The sequence below is a fragment of the Pyrenophora tritici-repentis genome, chromosome 7, assembly GCF_003171515.1.
Source record: "Pyrenophora tritici-repentis strain M4 chromosome 7, whole genome shotgun sequence".
NCBI classification, from domain to species: domain Eukaryota; kingdom Fungi; phylum Ascomycota; class Dothideomycetes; order Pleosporales; family Pleosporaceae; genus Pyrenophora; species Pyrenophora tritici-repentis.
In genome coordinates, this window is record NC_089396.1 from 2,058,470 (window position 1) to 2,082,390 (window position 23,921).

The following is a 23,921-nucleotide window of genomic DNA, read 5'->3' on the forward strand; positions in this document are numbered from 1 at the left end:
CGTATGAGACGACAACAGTATCTAATTCTCCATGTCCAAGCGTGCATGGCCTTTGACCCCATGTGGCCATTCTTTGCTGCTCAAGTCGTGGGCTACTAGTGTCTTGGCAACGCGAGGCCGGCAACGTGGGTACCCCACAGGGTCCGCATCGCCGTCATGCAGGTCCCGAGAAAGCTTACCAGAGCAGAGCGCGTGGACACTCAACACTTGACACACTCGCCTCTTTGTTTCTTACCTCATCTCTCCCTCTCTGTATATACCCGTTCTAGCCCCCCCCCCGTTCGATGTTCGTCCTTTCACGCGCATCCCTATTGATAGACGAACGTTAAGCCTCGGCGCATACTGTTTTTATGGCTTCGTCAACTAGATCCCGCCACGAGCTGGCCTCACTTCCTGACACGGAACCGCGGGATAGTGTTGATGATGAGGGCGCGCCTCCGCAAGTGTACCGTGACGACGAATCCGCCGAATTCATCGCACCTTCCGAGGCTTCCGGCGAAGAATACTATAGCCCACAAGAGCCCTATTACGCCACCAAATATATACCGCCGCGGTTACAACGTGTATGGAACAACGTCGTCGTTTGGGTCAAAGGACCACAGCCACCACGGCCGTGGAAGATACATCCTTTCTTCCCCAGGATACAGACTGCGCCTATCCAGCTATTGAACAATTACTTTCCCAAGAAGAACCAGAAGATCGCTCTGTTGGTCTTCTTCTACTTCTGCTGGATTCTGACTTTTGGCTTGGTATTGCATCGTAGCGCGTTCGCGGCCGACATACCTGGATACGGTAGTCCAGTACGGATAAGGTGCACTGATCGCTTTTGGAGCGATGGAAATGGGTGCGGACTCAATGGCGATCTTTGTCGACCGTTTGAGAATAGCTCCATGTCGTTCCGCTGTCCGGCGAACTGCAAGCGTGTGCAGTTGCTCAATCCACATGCCGTGGGAGATCAGATGGAAAACTACCGGCCACTCGTTGTTGGTGGTCCCACAGATGAACAACAGACCCTCGAGAATACGTATTACCGCGCCGATTCATTCATCTGTGGCGCAGCTATCCATGCTGGCTTTATCAACGACGCCTCGGGTGGATGTGGTGTTGTTGCTCAGGTTGGCAAGAAAAGCAACTACCCTAGCGTCAACAGAAATCACATCCAGAGCATCGGCTTCGACTCGTATTTTCCGCGATCATTCACGTTCCTCCATGGCACGGCAGCCAAGTGTCGCGACCTGCGTTGGCCGTTGTTAGGCGTATCTCTGACCTTTACCATCCTCTTGTCCCTGTTTACCACGTCTCCAGCCGTCTTCTTCGCCTCAATCTTTACCGGAGTCTTTTTCCACGTTGCACTTGCGTCGGATCCTCCGAACCTTACCGATTACTACGCTATCATTAGTATAGCATTGGGACGCTTCCTCCCTGCGTGTTTTTGCATGTACGCTGTTTACCGATTCGCCGTGCGTCGTCAACTTCAAGGCCTTCATGCACAGATTGAGAAGACCATTCTCTGGCTCGGAGGATGTTGGATAGGCGCTTTGAACAACTATACCTTTGATAAGATCCCCATCGAGCGCCTCACACCCCACGACATTAAGAATCAGCCTGGCGCAATCCCCGCACTCATCATCATTGTTCTCATCTTGTTCTTTATCGCTGTTGGACAAGGATGGGCGCTGAGGGTTGAAGGACGCTTGCCCCAGTTCCTCGCCATTTACGGTGCTTTGGTCGCTGGCATACTCGCACTCGTCGCCGTACCTAAGATGAACGTTCGAATTCATCACTACATCCTCGGCCTTCTACTCGTCGCAGGAACATCCATGCAAACGCGCCCCTCACTTCTGTTTCAAGGTATCCTGATAGGTTTGTTCATCAACGGGATCGCACGTTGGGGTTTCGATAGTATACTCCAAACGCCCAATGAGCTTCGCGGTGACGCGCCCATTGGTACCCTTCTCCCTCTCATCACGGCGCCAATCATTCACAACAACACGAATTTGCCTTTCCTCAGACCCAACATCACTTTTGACTGGCATTTCCCGTTCCCCAAGCCTTACGACGGAATGAGCATCCTGGTGAACGATGTAGAACGATACCACGAGTACGCGGATAGAATGGAAGAGAGTTGGACCTGGACAAGACACATGGAAGGCGTGAATGAGTACTTCCGCTTTGGATACCTGCGAGGTGGTGGAAGAGGTGACTACACAAAGGCAGGAGTCTGGGGAGCAGATGGTAGCTGGGCAGACATGGAGCCCGGGCCATCATAATCTCAAAAAACACGTATCGCATCGCACTGCCTTGTTTGGACAAGTATACTGGCTAGAGACATATTTGAAACACATCTATTGCACCATGTTATCACGAGTGATATGTTTTGTCTTCATCCTCGGTTGTCGGAAGTCTTGTTCGTCCGGCTTGTTGATCTAATATGCTGAGTTCGTCCGACGTCCGATCACTAAACTACTACTAGTTGCCGCGTACTTCCTCTTGGCTCCTGCAGGATCCTAGTCCTCGTGTAACGGCCCGGCTCGGATCATTTTATGGTCGGATGTCAATAAGCAAGAAGTAGGCGGTGTGAAAAGTAATCATTGTCGTGCTCAGAATTGTTGGGAAGGATGTGGCGTAGTGAATAGGCAGAAGGCTTAACACTCCTTCACACATGTACGCGTCTGAATTTTCAAGCATCTGCTGTGAATCGGGACACAGAATCTCCCCGCAGAGGGGCTCACAATGCTGTGATGTCTGTCATCTTAGAGTTGGAATTACACAATTGCATGTGAACGGAGATAAACATTAACACCGCAGCAATACAAGTGCTGTCATTCTGCCGAGGTACGTAATTGTGGGCGAACTTGGTGCGGCGACACCGGCAGTACCCTACGGGATCTTGACCTTTGAGGAATTGGTAATGGGAAACACTAGTCGGCGGTATTGCGTCACGAAGAGTGAGAATAGCGATTTGGTAGCATATAAAGAGGGGGAGGGGCGTTGCAAAGAATCGTCATCAACTCAGTTGCAACTTCCTCAACAACAACAGTTGTAGCTACCCCGCAATCAAAACCACCTCATTGTTGAGACCTACACCACACTTCACATACATCACGTTCCAAGAATACCGCCATAATGGTCAAGACCATCTTCGGAGGATACCCTGTTTCAGACAGTGGCATCTTCAACACACCAGAAGACCGCGCCAAGCTCATCGACGCTCTACTTGCCAATGGCGTTAAGAACATTGACACAGCACGTCTCTACCCCGGCTCCGAGGTAGCTATCGGCCAGCTCGAGAAGCGTAAGGAATTCACCATCGACACAAAGATCCCCAGCGGCTTTGCTCCCGGCCGAAGCGGCAAGGACGAGGTAATTGCAGACACGCAAGACTCTCTGGACCAGGTTAAGATCGACCAATTCGATATCTACTACATCCACGCACCCGACACAAGCGTCCCCTTTGAGGAGACCCTTGCCGGCATGAACGAAGCCTACAAGAAGGGCATCTTCCGCCGCTTCGGTCTTAGCAACTTCTCCGCCGAGCAAGTGCAGCAAGTGTACGACATCTGCAAGAGCAAGGGCTACCCGCTCCCCGCCGTCTACCAGGGCAACTACAACCCCGTGGCCCGCCACTTGGAAACAAAACTCTTCCCCACACTCCGCAAGCTCGGCATCAACTTCTACGCTTACTCGCCCCTCGCCGGTGGCTTCCTCACAAAGACAGCGGCGGACCTCGATGCGGGAGTTGGCCGCTTCGACAAGAACGCGCTCGGTGGCTTGTACAGCGGCCTTTACGACAAGGAGCCTCTACGTGAGGCGCTCCTCAAGTGGAACGAGCTTGCGGAGAAGGAGGGCGTCAGCAAGGCTGAGTTGGCATACCGATGGATGGCATCTCATAGTGCGTTGACAGAGGAGGAGGATGGCATCATCTTTGGTGCTAGCAAGGTGTCGCAAGCGGAGCAGACCGCTCAGTGGCTGAAGAAGGGTAAGCTTAGTGACGAGGTGGTCAAGGGCATCGACCAGGTTTGGGAAAGTGTCAAGAAGGTTGCGCCTGTTGACAACTATCACGGTGCTGAAAACTAGGGGTTAGTGGTGAAAGGGCTGGCAAGGCATGGTAATAACATGGGCATATGATCGTTACCAACGATAGCCGACCAAGCGAATGTAGAAAAATAATGAATAGTATAACTTAATTGCTTGCTTTTAAAAGGAGAGTTTATGACATTACTGTTCAGGATTCACTCTTCAAAAGAAGAGACCTGGATGACCAAACTGATTCCATCTTATCTCGTCTCGTCGAAAATCCGTCGTATGCCGACGTACGCACGCCCGAAAGAGCGACCAAAACATGTCCACAAAGAACCCGAGGACCCAAACTAATCTCAAATCTATCCTTCTCTCCATCCAAGGACCAATGCATCCAAACTAGCACACATCGCCTCTCCTTCAAAGCCCTGCCAGTCCAGATGTTGCTGATCCGAATAGCCATATCCGTCACGACCACCTCAACACCTCTTAACCACAACCGGCTTCGCCCTCTTCTTAACCTCAACCTTCCGAACCTCAACCTTGGCCTCAACTTTCGCCTTCTTCCTCGCACCCATCTGATTCGGCTTCGCCGTCGTCCCCCTCTTAGTCCCCGCCACCTTCCCTTTCCCCTTCCGACTAACCCCCACCATCTCCTCCTCAGTCCTAACCTTTTTCTTCCCCTTACCCTCCGTCCCCCTCAGTAACCCATTCTCCTTGATATAATAGATAACATCAAGCGCCTGGTCCGCAAACTCCTGCGCGCCACGAATCAGCGTCAAACTCTCCTTCTTCGACTCCCTGCCCGCCCGCCACCGATCGACCACCGCAAAGAAGATCTCATCCACATCGGCGTCTTTGGCGTCGCGGACACGCTCGTACTCGCCTATACCCTCGTCGTCGTGGTTGTCGTGGAAGTGGCCGCGGCCGAGACCTAGTTCGTCGCCGATTTCGTACTGGACGTAGCATTCGATGACCATGACGGCGATGGTGTGGAAGTTTAGGAGTGCGACGGCGGGTTGTGGGTCCGGTTCTGCGAGGGCTTGTTGGCCGGGGAGGAAAAGGTTGAGGAGTAAGTGGGTTTCCTGTGCTGAGTGGTCGGGGGAGAGGAGCAGTTCTTCCCGGACGAGGCCTGGTAGGGAGATTTTTGCTGAGGGGACGTCGTCGAGGGTGGGCTGGGGGAGGACTTCGTAGCGGGGGAGGCACCAGTTGATTTTGGTGGAGTCGATGTCTTCGTTACCGTTTAAGGAGGTGTCGGGGCGGAGGGGTTGAGGGAGAGGGCGCGGTTTCCGGACTGGGTTCTTGTGCGCTGAGCTACTGTCTGGCTCGGGAGTTTCCTTGTCAGTGAGGAAGGAGGAGGCGGAACGGTCGTTGTGGGGGTCGCGGATGGAGGTGAGGGGGGGAGAGCTCATGTGGATGACAGAGTCTTCGCTCATGACTGATGGATGGCGCTTCACTCGTGTGCGTAGAGGTTCATCGTCATCGGAGTATTCGTCGTCCTTGTCTTCTTCGTTCTCGTCGAAAACTTGAGATCGAGCCTTTGTATAACGCTGTGCAGACGGACCTGATTTCCCCTTGACCATATCGCGGAGTGCCGCCATATTGTAATTTGGCTGCGACGACATGGACATCATTTGCCCGCGGTCATCCTCGTTGACAACTTGAGGTGGAGCCTTTGTGTAGCGGTGTGCAGACGGACCTGGGTTTCCATCGATCACATCGCGGAGTGCCGCCATGCTGTAATCGCCAGGACCACGACCTAGCTGCGACGACATGGACATCATCTGACCGTATGGAGAAGGAGTTGCCATAATGTAAGCAGATGGACCGCTATTGTTGCCATATGCAAAAGGCTGAAAGGCGGACGGAGGATGTCCACGCTGATAGCTCGAAGGAGGAGGTCTACTGGCAAACGCAGGTGGCATGTATGATTGGCTCCGCTGATGTCCAGGATGACTTGCTGGTTGGGGTGTTTGCCGACCAGAGCTCCCCATCTTTTTCTTCATCTCTTCTAGCTTCTGCTTCTTATCTAAGATCTGGCGTTCAAGCTGCTGGAGATGTGTGGGCTCGCTGAGGCCGTTCTGAGTGAAAGGCTGTTGCGAATGATGAGGAGACACCGATTTGCTGTATGAAGAAAGACTGTTAGCAACAGGCGGCTTTTTGGTGATGTTTTGAGTACCAAGACGAGGTGAAGTAGAGTCTATGGTGAACTGTATCGGAGTGGTGTCCAATTTATGACTCTGGCCAAAGATGCCGTCAACTGTGGATTCAGCAATTGATTGGCTGACACCAAGTCGCTGTGACTGCAGAGTGGATACCTGCTCTTTGTCGATGTCCATGTCTTCGTCCTTGAGCTTGTTAACATCCCTGCCAGGTGCCGGGATATTGTCAGGTACGGAGGGAGTATCGGGCAGCAAACGGTCAGTCTCGTCATGTTCTCCACCAGCTTGTTCGCCGTCGTCCACTTTGATTGGCAGTTGATGGTCCTCCTTTGGGTCAGCAGTATGGGACGTTTGCAGCTCAGCAACTGTGGAACCATGACAAACGCCATTGTTGCCTGAAACTGGATGTTCCTCAGGTACAGTCTTGTCTTGTGGTGTGTTAGTCTGGTGCGACTCGTTCATATGTTCGTTCAGGGGTTGCTGAGTCAACGTTGTGTCGCTGGACTCATCTCCTTGGATTTTATGCGTACCACTTGAGTTGAGATCTTGGGCCGTAATGTTACCGATATCTTCCGGCTCCAGCTTGATGGATGTGTCTTCTGCGGAAAGCCTCGAAGAGTCCAGTGACGCAGACTCCTGAGCGGGGTCCATAGTAGCAGAGCCTGGACCCATGTTTGCGATTTCTGAGGGAAGAATTGGCGCATTGTCGGTCTTGAACTTGAGTTTCACGACGAGTTCTTTCTGCTCACCCATATCGGGCTCCTTCTCTAAGGTGCCGTTGTTGTCGCTTAGAGGTGGGTTGCTCATAGTGTCAGTCGCGTTGTCTTGGACCGCAGGCTCTCCATTTGCGCTGTTCTTTAGAGTGTCGTCAAAGGGTCCATGTGCCGGATTTGCCACACGGTTTTGGGTATCGTGTCCAGACGGACTGTCGGTGCTGGCAGCGTCCATGGTGAACGCGCCAACTATGTCGGGTCTTCAAAGTATCGGTCAGTAGGCAGGGAGTTGTCGATTGGGGCCTTGACTTACCCGCTGCTGCGCTGAAGAAAATTTGGGGTTATGGTCTAGAAATTTGCTCACTGTTGTCGCAACTACTCTCTGACTTTGAATACGCCGTTAATGTTGTCGCGCGTATCGCACAGGTAGTGCGTATCGAGATAGCTACTCCGCAAGCTGAGGATCTTTGCAGCGTCGCAAATTGTCTTGAAAAATCGACTGCTGTCAAAGTTGTGTTGTTTGTGCGACGGAAGGTTGTGAAAGTAGTCCCTCAGTCGCTGTATATAGTATAGTGCCCATACCAAAATGCGACCAACTTTACCTGGAAAGTGCGATTACGACTTCTTTTACCTATCAGCTGCCGTTAAACACGTGTTATCATACAAGCGAGACGGTTACCATGGTACAGTCGACCCGAGGCATCCAAAACTTCCGCATCCAAAAGACTTTAAAAGATTACGTCAACGCAGCAAATTCGCGATCGAAGAGAATCTCTAGTCTGTATTGTCGTACAAAGGAAAGACCAGTCGCTGCCTATAGGGGCAAGCCGACCGTGACGGCTACCAACAACTCCGATGGCAGCCGGAGTCTCCAGGCCAGGCTACTATCATCCGAAAGGCTGTGATTGATCTGTAGGAGTCATGGGCAGCTCTTGATTTGATGGCGTGATGAATGACGTCGGCACAAATTCGAATGATCCCGTAGAATTGTAGTCAGATGAAATGACGACAGAATGTCGGTGTAGTAGAAGGCTGTGACAACATGAGATAGTGGAAGGCTGAGGCAAGAGCCGAAAAATCTCGGAAGGGCTCTCGTCAAAATCATGTAATTGATGGGTTTTTTCAGTTTGATACGCCAGGATAGGTACCGTGGTAGTTTTGAGGAGACAAAAGTCTTGCGCGCACATAGTGGATGACTGTGATATTGAAGATAGTGAAACGGTACGAATTGTTTGAGTACGGACGGAACGGAAATGACAAGCTGTTCATAATCAGCTCTGTCACTTCTTCCAGGATACGGAAACTCATCAACAAATCAAATCTAGTGTTGATGGATACCTACATAAGTGTTGCATCTCTCGGGATTTTTTGATGCATCCGAAGGCTCCAAAAATTGATCATCGTATTCTTGCAACATCTCCCTTCAGTCTCTCGACAAACGCATCAAATAACGGCGCAAGTGAGCAGTCCCTATATTTTTCCACGAGACTGGCCTTCTTCCTCTCTTCCGCGTCCATCGAATCCTCTTCTTTGGTCCCCATATCCTTGCCACCCAAAATGGTACCCTTTGGATATATAGGTCTTGTACCACTTTCTATTAGTTCGACAAATGCCGGGTCAATAGGCACACTGCCCAGAAACGGGACCTCAAACTCCCGTGCCATGACTTCGCCTCCTCCTTTGCTAAACACATTTGTGCATTCCGCGCAGTTTGGGCACACGAAGCCAGCCATATTTTCTATGACTCCCAAGACTCTTATGCCTGTCTTCTTGCAAAAGTTCAATTCCTTCTTCACATCGCTTACACTGATGGCTTGCGGTGTTGTGACGACGACGGCGCCGGCCAAGAAAGGAAGGCCGGATTGGGGCGCGGGCAAAGGCGTAGTGTTCTTCAACAGGGTCTCGAGGAGGGAAATATGTTCGTCCGAAGTACCGGGCGGGGTGTCGATTAGGAGATAGTCGAGCTCTGGCCAGAGAACATCGGTGAGGAACTGGCGGACCATGGCAGTCTTCTTGGGGCCACGCCAGATGACTGCATCAGAGCGCGAGGGGAGAATGAAGCCTAGAGACATGCACGATAATGCGCCAACCTTTTGACCCTCTGAGCCGCTCTCTGTATTTCCTTTGTTTAAATCTGACCTCTTCTGCGGACCCAACATCTGCTCTCCATGTACGTCTACAGGGTTCCATCCACCAGGCGCTTGTGTCACTTTCGCATCCTCAATGCCAAAGAACCTGGGTATACTCGGCCCTGTCAAATCAATGTCCAACACACCGACTGAGTGTCCTTGTAGCGATAATGTGAGCGCTAGTTGCGTGGTTATGCTGGATTTACCGACTCCGCCTTTTCCGGAGAGGACGAGGAGGATGTTGCTGATGTTGTTGAGCGGCATCGCGAACACGAGGGGTTTGGCACGGCGGGTGTTTGGCGACTTTGGCAATCGGCAGTCGGTGGTGCGTAAGATGAAAGGTTGATTCAATGTATCTTAGGCTATCTCATCAACCAGGAGTACTATTGTGGTTACAAGGTGAGAGGTGGTTGCGGTGGTATCGTCGATGGCGCATCATGTGAAGTGGTGAGCGTTGTGGAGCGCTTTGAAATCCGACAACCAGAAAGTGGCGGTTTTGCGGCGACATCGGAGGTCCGAGTTTGGCCCGAACATGACTTTCTTGAGAACACCTCTGCCTCGTCCCATCCCTCAACTACATTCAAGGCTTCATCTTAAGTGACTGCCAACTTGACTGCCGCCCCGAAGCTGCCTTGCAAGCTACTCGATATTTTTAGCATTCGCTCAGTCCACCAGGAGAACGGACCATCGTCTTTTTCGCATTCCTCCCCAAGCGGATAAGATTGACATGGCTGACTCTGCTACCCATGCCATTACTCGTGTGTTTTGTGATTATGTCGAGAAAGTGAGTGACAACGGCCCTTCATTGCAACCTGGAAATTGGAGTCCGGCTGAGAACCGAGGTACACGATACTGCCATTTCAACATGTGCCACCATGCCCAGACATGCGCATAATGGTAATTACAGTCGTCTAAGGCTAAATAGGCATCTACTGAGTTGAAATAACCGTTCTTCTGCCTGACAAGGTCCGGAGGGAATTGCTCCGGAGGACAAGGGAGCTAGTTAGCGTCGTACCCCGCAAACTTCCCTGGACGAAATGCCATCACCATGTCTATTAATTGCACTTCTCCACGCCTCCTGCCCCGGACTCGACTTGGAAGGATGACTTCTCCGGACCGGCCTAACTACCGAGGGTCATGGTACGCCCTGGCCCCCTGCAAGTTACCAGTAGCTCCTCGTAATGGCCTGTCAGGCAAAGGCGTATTCGTGGATATTTTCGACCTCGTGATCAGACAGGAGTAAGATCAATGGAGTATGGACCCCGAAGTGTACCTGCAGTTTATGCGCATCCGTTGGGTATAGCTTCCGGTGCGTCATTGTAGTATATGACTAGAGTATACGATCCTTTGGGTGTCCAGACGACAATTGTGCACAGCTCTTCACTACTTCTCCCATCATGCGTTCGTACTACCTTTCTCCATTAGCTTGGAGTTTGTGGTCTGCTGCCACTGTCCAAGCAAACTCGGCCGAGACAATTCAAGCGGCGCTTGGTAGTCTTACCATCACCAACGTTGAGGATGTCAGCGGCAATCTGTACCTTCCAGGCACATCTGATGGCTTGAACATCACTTGGTCAAGCAACAAGCCATCCATCATATCGGCAGACGGTATCGTACGGCGACAAGACTGGGCAACCACAGTTGATCTAACAGCGGTCATTGAATATGACGGAACAACATCAAACCGGACTTTCAGCGCGAATGTACGACAAGCGTTCAAGCTTGACGCTTTTGAAGGCTATGCCTTTACCTACTTCACTGGTAACAGCATAGCCGGTGAAAAGATCTACATTGCAGCAAGCAACGGTAACAACGCCTTGGATTGGACAGAGTTGAACGGGGGTCAACCAATTTTGACCTCTACCATGGGAACCAAGGGACTACGCGACCCATTTGTCATGCGTTCAGTCGAGGGGGACAAGTTCTTTTTGCTCGCCACCGATCTGTCCATTGGTTCAGGCACATCCTGGGGTGACGCAGTCAAAAAGGGTAGTCTCTACCTTGAGATCTGGGAATCGAGTGACCTCAAGACATGGTCTGCACAACGACATGTAAAGGTTTCCCCGCCTACTGCTGGGAACACATGGGCACCCGAAGCATACTACGATGCGAATCTTGGATCGTATGTTGTTTTTTGGGCATCCTCTCTCTATGCGGATACAGACACAGAGCGTACTGGGCCGACATACCACAGAATGCTCTATGTGACAACACGCGACTTTGTCACTTTTAGCGAGCCTCAGACCTGGCAAGACGCCGGGATGTCCCGTATCGATACCACGGTCATTCAAGAAGATGGAGTATTTTACCGCTTTACCAAAGACGAAGGTGCCACTGGAACAGGTTGCTCTGACATCATTGAGGAGCGCTCATCCCAGCTTCTTGCACCGGTTTCATCATGGACACAAGTTGCCGCTTGCATCGGTCGCAACGCTGGCACAAGCGCTGTCGAGGGACCTACAGTTTTCAAAGCCAACGCTGGCGATGTCAACGGAGAAAAGTTCTATCTTTTCGTGGACGAATATGGTGGCCGTGGTTACATCCCGTTGGAGACAGCGGATATTGCCAACCCAACTTGGAAGGTCTCCGCTTCTTACAAACTTCCGATAAGTCCTCGCCACGGCACTGTGCTTCCTATCACTGCGAAGGAACTCGCTGGTCTGAACACGCAGAAGGTCAGCTCCATGACGAAGAGAGCTAGCCCCGTACTTCCTGGTTACTACGCCGATCCTAACATTGCTGTTTTCGGTGACAAATACTACATCTATGTCACCAGCGATGGCTACGCAGGCTGGGGCGGAAATGTCTTCTATGTCTGGAGCTCGCCCGACCTTGTTGCGTGGACACGATCAGACGAGCCATTCTTAACACTCAACGGCACGAGCGGCAATGTACCATGGGCAAATGGCAATGCTTGGGCTCCTGCCATCATCGAGAGAGACGGCAAATACTACTTCTACTTTAGTGGAAACAACCCGACATACGATCGCAAGACCATCGGCGTTGCAGTTGCAGACTCGCCCGAAGGTCCCTTTACTGCACAACCAACAGCCATGATTCTCAACGATGGCCCAGTCAAGACCGGCCAAGCCATTGACCCAGCGGTATTCAAAGATCCCACCACTGGAAAATACTACATCTTCTACGGAAATGGAGGTTCTGATATTATTGGTTCCATCTACGCCGAGCTCAACGATGACATGGTTTCCGTCAAAGAAAACACCACCACTGCAATCCCCGGCCTAACTGACTTCCGCGAGGGCATCTTCGTCAACTACCGCGAAGGCCTTTTCCATCTCACCTACTCCATCGACGACACCGGCTCGGAGAACTACCGCGTAGGTTACGCAACGTCCGACAGCGTACACGGACCTTGGACATACCGCGGCGTGATATTGCAAAAGGATCCATCGCAGGGTATCCTCGCCACAGGACATAGCTCCATCATCAACGTGCCTGGTACTGACAACTGGTACATTTGTTACCACCGCTTCCACATCCCGGGTGGAGATGGAACGCACAGGGAGACTACAATCGATAAGCTGTTTTTCGATGAGAATGGATTTATTGTCCCGGTCGTTCCTACGCTATCGAGTGTACCAGCGGAGATGATTCCCGTTGTTTAGTTCACGCTTGGAATACTTTGGTACATGTAGTTGTTGTGTAATTTGTAGAAATATCACAGGTGATTTTGTGTATACACGTCTTTCTCGAATCGAACCTGCATCCCAAACGAATATACGCATAACTCCCCCGTCTGCCATCTACATCCCCTTTCGCTAACAGTATCTCACAACAACCCCCTCCCCACCCCCTCACTCTCCTCACCCCTCCCCCGAACCAAGCCCTACCACCGCGCCCTTCCTCCCCCTCCTCCCCACCAACAACTCCTCCACAATCCCACTAACCTCCTCCATCTGCTCCCTAAACTCCTCCATCGCCCTCCCCAGCCCAACCCCTTCCTCCCATATATCCTGTAATTGATTTTCCGTCAGATCCTCCGATTTGGTGGTTTCCAGCGGTTTCACCACGGCACTGAGGTGCGCGAGTGCGGCCGAGACGATGGCGGCGCGCCGGTTCAGGGCGAGGAGGCGGGAGGGGAGGTCGGCAGGGGTGAAGGTTGGGATGGGGATGTCTTCTAGAGTGTGGCTGGATTGGGAGAAGGGGTGGGGGTGGGGGGATAGGGTTGTTTCGTGGAGGTAGTTGTAGTCGTAGGTGTAGTTTTGGTGGCGGTGGTGGCGGTGAGGATGGTAGTTTTGGCGGGAGGTTGGGAGCATTGTGAGGTTGGTGGGGTGCGATAGTTGGTGGTGGGTGGTGGGTGGTGTGTTGTTGTGATGATGCGTCTAGTACAGACGTCAATTTGGCGATGTAATGCTTAGTTACGCGGTTGAGAAGGATGATTACGATAGGATGTTATGGTCACTCTGAAATGTACACACAATTGATATATGTGTGCGCTCTGAAAAAGATTAGAGACATCGCAAAAGTTTGTGGTGCAGAACGTCGGGACAAGCAATCGTTTGACGCTTGTCCACTACAACACCACCATGCCGGTAATCCAAGCGAAACAAAGCAATCTGATATTGTTTGCCATTCACCACTCATTCCTCCCTATCACCTACACCAGTCCGCAAGTTTGCCACACAACCCCCCTCATCCCACCTGCCTGACCTTTATCAACTCCGGCTCATCACCCACCTTCTCCCGCAGCAAATCCAACTCCTCCAAAAGCTCTTGATATGCACGTTCCAACTTGTCCCGACCCTCTATTATCGTCTTGATTGTTTCCATCATGCGCTTGATGCTTGCCTGGCTAGCTGCTTGAGCGTCGTTTGCGTCTCGGTAGAGTGAATTTAATTGGCCGCTCAATTTGGTGATAAGTTTGTTGAAGATGTGGAATGCGGCACAGAGGGTGATGAGTTGCGTTTTGATGATTGGAAGGACAGCGGGGTCGGGAGGCGGAGGCGGTGGGGGTGGAGGCGGTGGAGGGATATTGGCCGTTTTGGGTGGAGGTAGAGACGATTGTTTTAACGTCTCGTGAGCACTTGTCTTGTGATGGCTCATGTATTTAACTCAGTGACGCATGATCAGGGGTTTATTGAGGACTTGATGTGCACAAACAAAGGTCCAGTAACGCCCAAGACCAGTCAGGCCAATGGCTACTCCATGTTGAATTCAACATAATTTTCTATTGTAATTGTTGCTTTGCTAGTCCGTGTCTCATAACACCATCATTACACATATCCAATATCCCAATAATCTCATACAACCCTACTCTTACACATCGACGCTGCATATTCGCGATCGAAGACAACCCCTAGCCTGTAGCCAATCATCCCCTCGGCCTCTCCCAAGCCTGTCCGCCATCCATCTGAATCCCCTTCGAACCGAACTGCCCCATCTTCTCCATACTCCACCCATCCTCGACAGGCAACGGACTCCTCAACTCCTTCTCTCTCCCCAAGCCCTCAACCCCCAACGGCCCATCCCCCCAAATCAAATACTGCGCTGCAAGCCCCAAATCGCAACAAGCCTGAAAAACACCACAAGCCTTGAACGCCCACGGCACCTCCCCATTACTACTAGCAAAGAAAAACCACATCTTGAACGTATCACCAATCACCCAATTCACAATAACACTCGGCCTAAACCCCTTACACCCCCTCCGCTGCCAATTCGCCAACAACTGCGGCAACGGCAACGTCGCCTCAATCGTCAGCGCCACCAAGCCCAGAAAATCAGTATACGGGATAAACACCGCCGTTGACGACATGACCATGTGCAGCACCAGCAGACCTCCCGTGAAATACGTTATGAACGCCCAATACGGCCGCGGCGCGCGCCACTGCCAGAAGGAGTATGGTCGGTTCGACGCGTCTTTGTGTTGGAAGGGGAGGTGCGAGGGCGGCGGCCGGTTTGTCAGCGCGACGTGCAGGAGGAGTAGGTGGACGACGATCATGAGGAGGGCTTGGACGAGTAGCGAGGTGCTAAAGTGGGCGCCGAACCAGTAGTAGACTTTTAGTATGCTGGCGACGAGCATGATGAGGGGGATGTCGAGGGAGAAGCCCGCGGAGCTGCGGGAGCGGTGCATGCTGTAGATTTGGTCACCATAGCTGGTTATCGGGCTTGTTGCTATGCTGAAGTCGTGGTGTTAGTTTTGGGTTGTGTATGGGGTTATGAAGGAAGGGGCGTACAAAATGGGCGCAATGTTCTTCACAATAGCGCTGATGAAGAACATGGTGCCCTCGTGGGTTCCGTGCGGTGCTTCGTATGCACGACTTGCGGTGATGACGCCGGGTTGGTTTTCTCGGAATCAGCAGTCGGAATGGCGCCGCCTCTTCTTACTTCCTCTTCTTTGCTTTTTCTCAAAACCCAACTACGAAATTAATCGGAAGGAGAAAAAAAAAGGGACTCTTTTTATGGAGAGACAGCCCGCGCCACTAGTCAGGATCAAGGCTGTCTGTTCTGTCTGTCAAATGTCAACAAGAAATGCCCCGAACGAGCCGAACCGAACAATAAAAGGAGGAAAGGGACCGTGAACCGGCCATGTCCGTCCGCCGATGTACCCGCTTATAGGGCTGATTATAAGATCTTATCGCTCGCTCGGCGTTCGTCATCGTCTACATACAAATTGGTTAAAACATCTTCTTTCGCATGTTGACACCCAGCGAATGGACGCAATAAACATCTACACCCACCAATCTCACCAATCGCCCCGTCCACATCCCCCTCGCTCCCAGTTCACCACCAAAATGTCCTCACACACCCTCTTCTTCTACGGCACCCTAATGGCCCCTCCCGTCCTGCACCGCGTAATCTGGGGCTCCCCTACCCCACCCACAGCAGCCCACGCCACGCTCCTCCACATCCGCCCCGCCATCCTTCATGCACACCGACGCCATAGAGTCAAAGGCGCTGATTACCCTGCCGTTGTACCCACAGCCGAAGAGCCCACGTCGTCCGTTCGAGGCACCCTGGTAACCGGGCTGACGGACGGCGATATCTGGCGGTTGGATATTTTCGAGGGGGATGAGTATAGTAGGGAGAAAGTTAGGGTTAGGGTGTTAGTGGACGAGGATAAGGAGGGGGGTACGGGGATTCCGGGGGTGGGTGTGCGCGGAGAAGGAACAGAGGGTGAAGAGGTGGACGCAGAAACGTATATCTGGACCGCGGGGGCCCACAGATTAGAACCTAAGGAATGGGATTTCAACGAGTTTGTAAAAGAGAAGATGGAGAGGTGGGTTGGGGGTGGTGTGGGGGAGAGGGATGCGGGCTTTGATGGTAAGAATACACCTACACATATATACGGTCCCAGTTTCCACACAACAACCTCTTGTTTGAGAATATGTTTGAATCATCAGTGTGGTTGGTGGCTGATTATAATGATTAGACGTCGACAACGCAACATCAGCATCACGCAACGATCCAACCGGTGGCCGCGGCGCCAATGGGGATATATCACGACAACTTGCACAACAAGGACGCGGAGACGAGGAAAAGATACTCAAAAGCGCGGTATAAAGTAACACTTGCATATTTTTATTATCTAATTTCCCCCATCCCCATTCTTTGCTTGACACGCACGCACTACTACCCTTCCTTATTTCTGCCACCCAGCATCCCTACATCCACGGTCTAGCAGCTTGATTACGCGAAAAAACGGCCGAGGCCAAACAACCAACACCCTGTGCTTATCAATGATGAATGATACCTCTATGTTCGCCCTGTTTCGCCAGCCATGCCAACATGGGTATAGATATGAAAAGAGACCACCGAAAATACAGAAACTCCACTTCGGTACCGAATGCATCATGATCTCAATATGGGAAAGTATCAGGCCTCGACGGCTGTCCTTCCTGCGTCTCTGGACTTCTCCTTCTTGGTTCGGGAGTCTCTCTGACTATGAAGACGTCATTGGGGACGTCAATCTGCATGCGATCCGTAGACTGCGAAATGGCCTCCATTGGGTCGCCTGCGGTTTCTTGCGTACGCGTCAAGTCAACTGGAGAAGCTGGTGCACTCAGGGCCTGTGAAAGGGTCCGAGTGATATCATCTTCAAGTCTTGTCTTGAGCTCACGGTCAATGGAGATGGATTTTCCGTGCCTGTGTTTGGCTGGAGATTGAGAAGTCACTCTGCGTACTTTGGACGGGCTTGTTCTTAGAAGCTGGTGGTGCTCAGGCCTCACTACTTGCACCTCCTGCGAGTCCTCAATCTCAATGGGCATGTTTGGCGCACCGCCCTCTCGGCTGCGTGAATTTGATGGTTTCGCCTGCTTATCTCCGTCGTCTCTTGCTTTCCGTGGCGACTTGACGTGTTGTTTCTTCGCAGCTGACAGTTCTTTGTTATGATCGTCTTCGTCATCTCTTCCACGTTTTTTAGGGCTGATCAAGTCTACCGTGGGAATCGTCCGATTCATTGGTCCAGCTTGACGCGGCGATTTGCCCTGTCCGTCGAGCAAGGGAGGAAGGGGCAATGGACTTTTCCCAGGGATACAGACCTCAGAGCTACTACGCCTTGGTGTTTCAACAAGCGATCGTGTTACCGGAGGCGAGTCGGATATCTTACCAACAGCGTCCGGAGATCGGTTTCTGGCAAAGGCCGCTTGTTGCTCGTCGAGCTTGAAGGGAGATCTAAGTCTAGGCCGTGGAGATTGAATGGCCGGATGGGTGTGCGATTTGGTCTGCTCTTGGTTTCCATCCCCATGGTCCGTCTTCGCAGTCTCTGTCTTTGTCTCTACAGATACGACGTGGCCTGTAACCACTGGCGCCTTGATTTCCGTTGTTTCATTCTTCGCCTTTCTTTGCGCTTTCCGAGCATTCTCTTGCTGCCTGTGGCATTCGAATATAATGTCACGCATCTTGTCTCTCATCATGGAAGGCTTCAGCGCTGGCCAATCTTCCTCAGCTGACATGGACCCAGTCAACAGCTTGTCTTTGAATTCATCGGGATTCTGGAAGAATTTCTCGACGTAGCCCAGTAGGTAGACACCGCAATCAGTCCAGTTGCTTTGCATGGGAATCTGCGTGGCCTTGGGATAATACCCATTTTCTTTGATAACTGCTTCCATTCCGCGCCTATGTTTCCCTTCTGCCGCTATCCAGTCTTTCAGGGCACGAACTGCTCCGCTGCGCGCATTACCACCTAAGGAGTCCAGCACAACGATCACTGGTTGATTGGGGTCTTTCTTGGGCACAGGCTTGCGTTTGTTCTTGTTCTTTGCAGATGATGCACTCTGTCGAGTCAGCGCAGAGGATTTGACCTCTTCAACATCCGTGATGTCGGCCGTCGGCTCTTGCAATGTTGAATAGAATGCCTCAGGTTGAGGTCCATACTGTATATCTGTTCCAGTCTCACCGCGGTTGACCAAGGATAACGCTGCTTCGTCGAAAAGATTTGGGTCATCGTGTTCTTGCTGGTTGGAAACCTCTTGAACGCTGGCAGACGGTTTGGGCGATAGGTTTTGAGCTGGTCTTGTACCATCATTGTCTCCTTCAATCGTAATCGTGGTACAACCTTCGCCATGCTCTTGTATGTTGGGATGATCATCGTCGAACGGTGAATTTATGAGTACACGTGGGATCTTCGAAACATTGCAGATAATTGCCAGATACCAATGGGTTTGAGAGTCGTTGATCGGCACGACGATATAGTCGTAGAGGAAGATGTCGACCTTCGAAGTCCATCGCTCCACAGCTTTGTAGTCTATCGACTTGCGGCCAGAGTTCCCGGTTAGTTTGGTGAAGAAGTACGTATTGAAGAAGTAGACCTTGTCGGCCGGGACGTTCAGTTGCTTGAATAGATAGATCATGTAAAAGTCGATCAAACTATCATTCAAGTACTCCTCTTCGTCCAGTCGAATCAAATCATCGAAGTGCACTACTGCGCGCCGACGACCCTCCACGTATTCAAGAGACTTGGCCCACGCTGTACCGAGCCCTTTCTCAACAGAGTGCTTGAACACCTTCTGTGGTTCGGGAGAGTCTTCTACATAAGTTGGCACAGATCTCTTGGGACGCGACGGGCGGGTTAGCCCTGAAGTTGCTGTACTTGCGTTGGAAAAATTCGGCCTTTGTGGAGGACGCAAAACTTGATCTAGTAGCAGTGTCTTCTTTGGACCGGTGGTGTGTCTATCAGCATGATCTGAAACCTGCACAGCATCGTGAACGAGTAGAGACGTTCCGACTTTGTCGTTTTTTGGTGGCAGAGGCTTATTAAACAGTTTTTCCATGAATTCCCTGTATCTAGGTTAGTCTTGTCTTGTGGATTGTTTGTGATATCTTACGCTTGTCTCAAGATGAACCTCCCATTTGGTGTTAGGGACGGTGCATGCTCGTCACGGAATGTCAGGAAGTCTGATGTGTTTACAAACTCCAGGTCGAAGATTTCGGAATTGCCGTCTTGTTGTCGGGGTCCTTCAAGTCGAATTCGACTTGTATCATCCGCATGTACCTTGTTGATATGTTGGCGTTGTATGAGAATCTTAGTATCATAGTTGCCATCGGGCAGTTCGTATATCCGGACACGCCAGCCTCCTGGGTCGCTGAGCAGTTTGGGTGGTTTTTGGTCATCCTCCACTTTAGAGTGATGCACCTCATAGTCATATGACCTCGCGAATGCTAGTGGCCAAAATGGACCGGTATATCTTTTCATACTGCTCTTCGCAGCTTGTCTCGCTTTCGAAAGCGGCTTTGCTTGTCTCCGGTCGGGTGACGGTGCAAGCTCATCTGCACTGCTGCTGTCAGGCACCCTTCGCTTGGGTGCTGGTCTATGCTGTTTGCGAAGATCGACAGACATATCGGCGGCAGCTCTACTATCGGTTGTTGGTTCCGCTGTAAATTCGTTGATGCGAGCCTCAGAGAAGTGGTGCGATGTGAACGGTTCAGATGTGCGTCTATGCTCATGACGTCTGGAGTCACAAATCTCTTCCCCTTGGTGAAGTTCCTGTAGTATGACTTTCCGAGTAGTAGTGGGCGACCGTATTCGGGTACTGCGTTCGTCACCATCCCCGTTGAAGTGTGTAGATGCTGTGGAGTCAATAGCCAGGGAACCACCGCCAAATGGTGACTTTCGAAGTCCCTTTTGAGATTTGCTCGAGGTCGGTCTTCTCGCCTTCTTTCTGACAATGAGAGCATCAACTTCTCGAAACTCGCTCTTGGGCTGAGACGGCCTGAACTCTTCTATTGTGCTCCCACTCCCAATGCTCGTTCGTGAATGTGAAGATCTAGCCGATGGAGGTCTTGCGCCGGATGTGCCAGTAGGCGCAAAGTGGAAAGGCCGAGGCACTTCCAACAGTTCATCATCGTCGTCAGACAGGTTTATGACATGATCCACCTTTCTTCGTTTTCCAGAGACGGCCCCACCTGACAATCGGTCCCGGTCTTCTTGCAAACGTCCACGGCGGGATGGGGTCTTGGGCGGGTTGTTTCGCTTCTGCTCAAGGTAGGCTGCTTGTCCGGCGCCTTGCACTTGACCTATCAAGGGACCGCCTGGTCGGCTATGCTTCCCGTATGTAGTTGGCTTTCGACTTGGCGCATGAGGTCCGCTGTTCAAGGTATTGACCGGCTTGAATCCTTTGTTCGACCCTGGCTATCGAATATGAGTGTGAGGCGCTAAAAGGATAGTTGCAAACATACCTTGGGTTGCATACTCATACGCGGGTTGGGGAGACTGACCGCATCCGCTGACACACTTCTCAACTATTAGCCTTTCTGTTTCCCGTGTCATATGTGCATTGGTATATTACGTGTAATCTCCAACTAATCTCTTCTCGTCTTCGCTTGGCTTGGACGGCAGCCGGCGAGAGGCCTCAGGGCGTGGGACAAAGTGAGGAGGTCGATTCGAAGGTCTTGTAGGTGAGGAAAGATCTATGTAGGTTCGGGTCGGTGACGGGGCGGGGGACGGGGCTCGCGTGTAGGGACATGGAGGCAAGTCGAGGTTCGGCGGTTGGGCGTTGGTCTCGTCTGGCTGCAGCGGCATGGTGTTAGCGGGCGGCGCGGCTGAAGGTAGACAACGAAGAAGAATCACAGGAAGAGAGTCTGCGACATGAGAGTCTGAGACATACATGTACGTTGGAAGAACCAAAGGAGCTCGCAGCTAGGACGCCCTGGAAGAAGTTGAACATTAGTGCGTCGGAAGCACCATAGCGGTGACGGAGCGGCAGCGACGAGTGATATTTTTCGGTAGAATCCTGGACATGCAAACGCTCAAGGCAAACGCACAAAGCGCATGCGCGCACCGTGGGGCAGGTGAAGGTGAAGTTGGTTGCGCGAGATGCGTCGCGCTCACGTCCGTGCGTCCTTGACGTAGCCGCTTCCCGTACAATGAAAGTTCGGCCCAATGCGACATGGATGCAGTAATGCTATTGTAATATATTCTACAAAGAGGCTATTGTATGCAGGCAACATAGTCTATCCCGAATCCATTACGCGCTCTAATCGAATCACAGCAATCACCCGAAACAACAGAAGAAGCATGGGACTCGAATGTGGATTCATTGAATTTGTTTCACATCACAAATCTCCATACACGATACTTTGGGTACGTGAACTTGAATCTGTTAGTAAATTATTCTTGCAGCTACCGGATGCCTCACCTTCGAGCACATCCGCCACATGACGCACACTGCCATCGCCCAGCAATGTCTATGGATGCTGGATGGAGACACTCACGCTCCCATGATCCTTCAGACAGCATGTCAAGAAAAGATGATTGGTGGCCTCACAAACCCAAGATGCGTCCAACGACGTCCGGGAAATGGTGGCTCAAGACCGTCACATTCATCTCCGTAGCATAAGTATTACACGTCTCGCTAAAGCGACGGTGGGGGGGTTGCGACTCGTCATCGTCTTCGGTTGTGCCAATATGTATTCGCATAATTCAGAGCTGACGGATACTACGAGCCAGCTGTTATTTCCGACGAAGTTACCCGGCGCTTTTCGTGTTGGCTCCGGGCTTGATCGATGGCCGATCTTTGTGCAATACTGTCGTCGTGACTCCTCCATACTATATTCGTGCCCTCGGGTAGCTTGAGAACTCGCCTAATCGTGTCTCGTATCTTGAAGTTCTTAACCCCGTCGCTCTTGGTCCAGATGCTGAAGACGTCTTCGCCGCTCCGGACGCTCAAGACGAAGCCGCAGAACTCCTCGCCAGCATCTAGAAATTGATCTCCAACCAGCGCAAGCAAAAGGTCTTCCCAGTAACGGTCCGCCACGCCCTTCTTCAGGCGCATGATCCACTTGCCGCCTCGCTTGTTCTCATCATCCTCCCATACCGGCCGTATACCTTGCTTGAACACGTGGTAATCCGACACGGAGGGCAGGCTCGAGGGTCGCTTGAGGTGGGAGAAGACTTTCCAGAACTCCTGGGCGGTCGAAAATTTGCAGAGCGGCACGATGGACTTTTCATAGTCGACATTCTTAGCCGTTGGTGGACGGTACCAGACCGCCCAAGTGTACTTGAGCGGCCACGGCGCGTTGAAATCGGGTGGCGCAGAGGGGCCCTGTGTGTTCTCCGGTATTGAGCCTGTGGATATAGACTCCTTACGTATGCTATTAACCACTTTGCTCACCGGCTTATCCTTTTTATCCGAAGGCGTCGCGGGCGAGGGTGACGACATGGCGGCCGCTTTGAAGTCAAAGGCAGTACCCGGCGTCTTCGGCGTCTTACCCGCAGAGCCAAAGGACGCGAATGCGCCGGAACCGAGCCCAAAGGCGGAAGAGCCGCCCGTCGTGGGTGAGGCCAATCCGCCAGGTGTCAAGGGCGACATGGCGTTGAAGGGATTACGGCTGCCGTGGGACGAATCGCCACCAAAGCGCTTGGTCGCCGAGATGGTGCGCTGGTGAGGTTCCGACTTTTCGTTATTGGGTTCCGAGTGTGACATGGAGAGGGAGAGCTTGCTGGTGCTGTCGGGCGGTGTTAGTGGTGCAAGCGAGGGTTGCGGGGACATGCGAGCCTACTTGGAGCGCCTAGTCCAAAGATTCTCCCTATTGTCCATTGATAGAGGCGGTCAAGTGGGTAGATGATACAAGAGAAGAATGGCACGGTATCCAAAGGCGGGTGGGGCAGGCAAACAAGCAAGTAAACGGAAGAGCTGGCGGGCCAATGGCCAATGTGCGTCGAAGATATGCGGGGGTGGAATTTGCGGCTGTCGTCGTCTGGTAATAGCGAATGGGGCGTTTATGGCGTGTCCAGGAATATGATGATGGTGAAAAGATATGACAGGGCCGATTGTATGTGATCGTCGGGCGTGGTGGGATGTATCGTGTGCAATGGCGGATAGTGGTGCGTATTGAGAAAACGTTTGAGAGGTTGGCACTTGCACCTCAGGCGCGCGCCTTCCGCAGCAGGGATGCGCGCTTAGTCAGCTACCGAGCTGCATATCCTTCGCCGCGCCGCCGCACCACATCTCTTCTTCACCAACGGCCTTTGACTCGTAACATTTGCCAGCTCGACACTCCCTACTCAGCTGGCAATCCGATACCTGGCCCAGAACGAGCCATCCTCTTCTAAAACCATCATCACGAGGGCCGCTTTTTTGTGGCTTCCATGATGCGGTGATGACCTGAAAGCAGGGACATTATTTTGTCACGCGCCCGACGCGTTGAGGCTGCGTGCCGTCTACGTTTCTTTTTCTTGTATGTGTGCTGTGTGGCGTAAGATTTTTTTTTCTTTGGCTTGGGATGACTAGGTCCTCTGGACCACTTCTGGTAGTCTGAGTCTCAGCCAGATCTACACTATCGCGACAAGCGATTTCTTGGTTGAGAATGAAGCTCAAAAGGCAAAGTCTGAAGCCCATTGTGAACCATTGCGACGAGCTGCCTGTATAATCTGGAATTACCGCTGATGATTGAATAGAACTTAGTATCACACTTGCCAGCTGACAGGCCTTGCTCGCTCT

At 52.0% G+C, this 23,921-nt stretch overlaps 11 protein-coding genes across 11 annotated transcripts; 4 read left to right on the forward strand and 7 right to left on the reverse strand.

The window, feature by feature from the left end:
• Positions 1–350: 350 nt before the first annotated feature.
• On the forward strand, positions 351–2,270 carry PtrM4_131940 (LCCL domain containing protein; the record flags this gene model as incomplete). Its single annotated transcript, XM_001941200.2, has 1 exon — positions 351–2,270. One exon carries the CDS (start codon positions 351–353, stop codon positions 2,268–2,270), a length of 1,920 nt encoding a protein of 639 aa, XP_001941235.2.
• An 856-nt stretch (positions 2,271–3,126) lies between these two features.
• Positions 3,127–4,077, forward strand: PtrM4_131950 (Tas, oxidoreductase (related to aryl-alcohol dehydrogenase); the record flags this gene model as incomplete). The annotated part of the gene is made up of 1 exon (XM_001941201.2): positions 3,127–4,077. One exon carries the CDS (start codon positions 3,127–3,129, stop codon positions 4,075–4,077), a length of 951 nt encoding a protein of 316 aa, XP_001941236.1.
• Positions 4,078–4,686: 609 nt separating this feature from the next.
• On the reverse strand, positions 4,687–5,831 carry PtrM4_131960 (uncharacterized protein; the record flags this gene model as incomplete). The annotated part of the gene is given in 3 exon segments (XM_066109056.1): positions 4,687–4,691; positions 4,709–5,476; positions 5,585–5,831. 3 exon segments carry the CDS (start codon positions 5,829–5,831, stop codon positions 4,687–4,689), a joined length of 1,020 nt encoding a protein of 339 aa, XP_065961048.1.
• Positions 5,832–6,049: 218 nt separating this feature from the next.
• PtrM4_131970 (uncharacterized protein) lies at positions 6,050–7,130 on the reverse strand (the record flags this gene model as incomplete). The annotated part of the gene is made up of 2 exons (XM_066109057.1): positions 6,050–6,144; positions 6,200–7,130. The coding sequence occupies 2 exons, from the start codon at positions 7,128–7,130 to the stop codon at positions 6,050–6,052; spliced, it is 1,026 nt and encodes a 341-aa protein (XP_065961049.1).
• A 1,162-nt stretch (positions 7,131–8,292) lies between these two features.
• PtrM4_131980 (ParA multi-domain protein) lies at positions 8,293–9,288 on the reverse strand (the record flags this gene model as incomplete). Its single annotated transcript, XM_001941203.2, has 1 exon — positions 8,293–9,288. One exon carries the CDS (start codon positions 9,286–9,288, stop codon positions 8,293–8,295), a length of 996 nt encoding a protein of 331 aa, XP_001941238.1.
• Positions 9,289–10,421: 1,133 nt separating this feature from the next.
• On the forward strand, positions 10,422–12,650 carry PtrM4_131990 (XynB, Beta-xylosidase; the record flags this gene model as incomplete). The annotated part of the gene is made up of 1 exon (XM_066109058.1): positions 10,422–12,650. One exon carries the CDS (start codon positions 10,422–10,424, stop codon positions 12,648–12,650), a length of 2,229 nt encoding a protein of 742 aa, XP_065961050.1.
• A 189-nt stretch (positions 12,651–12,839) lies between these two features.
• Positions 12,840–13,301, reverse strand: PtrM4_132000 (Mucin multi-domain protein; the record flags this gene model as incomplete). The annotated part of the gene is made up of 2 exons (XM_066109059.1): positions 12,840–12,842; positions 12,933–13,301. The coding sequence occupies 2 exons, from the start codon at positions 13,299–13,301 to the stop codon at positions 12,840–12,842; spliced, it is 372 nt and encodes a 123-aa protein (XP_065961051.1).
• A 1,055-nt stretch (positions 13,302–14,356) lies between these two features.
• On the reverse strand, positions 14,357–15,262 carry PtrM4_132010 (PQ loop repeat protein; the record flags this gene model as incomplete). The annotated part of the gene is made up of 2 exons (XM_001941206.1): positions 14,357–15,161; positions 15,219–15,262. The coding sequence occupies 2 exons, from the start codon at positions 15,260–15,262 to the stop codon at positions 14,357–14,359; spliced, it is 849 nt and encodes a 282-aa protein (XP_001941241.1).
• Positions 15,263–15,776: 514 nt separating this feature from the next.
• On the forward strand, positions 15,777–16,545 carry PtrM4_132020 (uncharacterized protein; the record flags this gene model as incomplete). The annotated part of the gene is made up of 2 exons (XM_001941207.1): positions 15,777–16,305; positions 16,415–16,545. The coding sequence occupies 2 exons, from the start codon at positions 15,777–15,779 to the stop codon at positions 16,543–16,545; spliced, it is 660 nt and encodes a 219-aa protein (XP_001941242.1).
• Positions 16,546–16,841: 296 nt separating this feature from the next.
• On the reverse strand, positions 16,842–21,001 carry PtrM4_132030 (ULP1, Protease, Ulp1 family; the record flags this gene model as incomplete). Its single annotated transcript, XM_066109060.1, has 4 exons — positions 16,842–19,260; positions 19,308–20,611; positions 20,659–20,713; positions 20,769–21,001. The coding sequence occupies 4 exons, from the start codon at positions 20,999–21,001 to the stop codon at positions 16,842–16,844; spliced, it is 4,011 nt and encodes a 1,336-aa protein (XP_065961052.1).
• A 916-nt stretch (positions 21,002–21,917) lies between these two features.
• On the reverse strand, positions 21,918–23,018 carry PtrM4_132040 (CDC33, Translation initiation factor 4E (eIF-4E); the record flags this gene model as incomplete). The annotated part of the gene is made up of 2 exons (XM_066109061.1): positions 21,918–22,926; positions 22,981–23,018. 2 exons carry the CDS (start codon positions 23,016–23,018, stop codon positions 21,918–21,920), a joined length of 1,047 nt encoding a protein of 348 aa, XP_065961053.1.
• Positions 23,019–23,921: the final 903 nt, after the last annotated feature.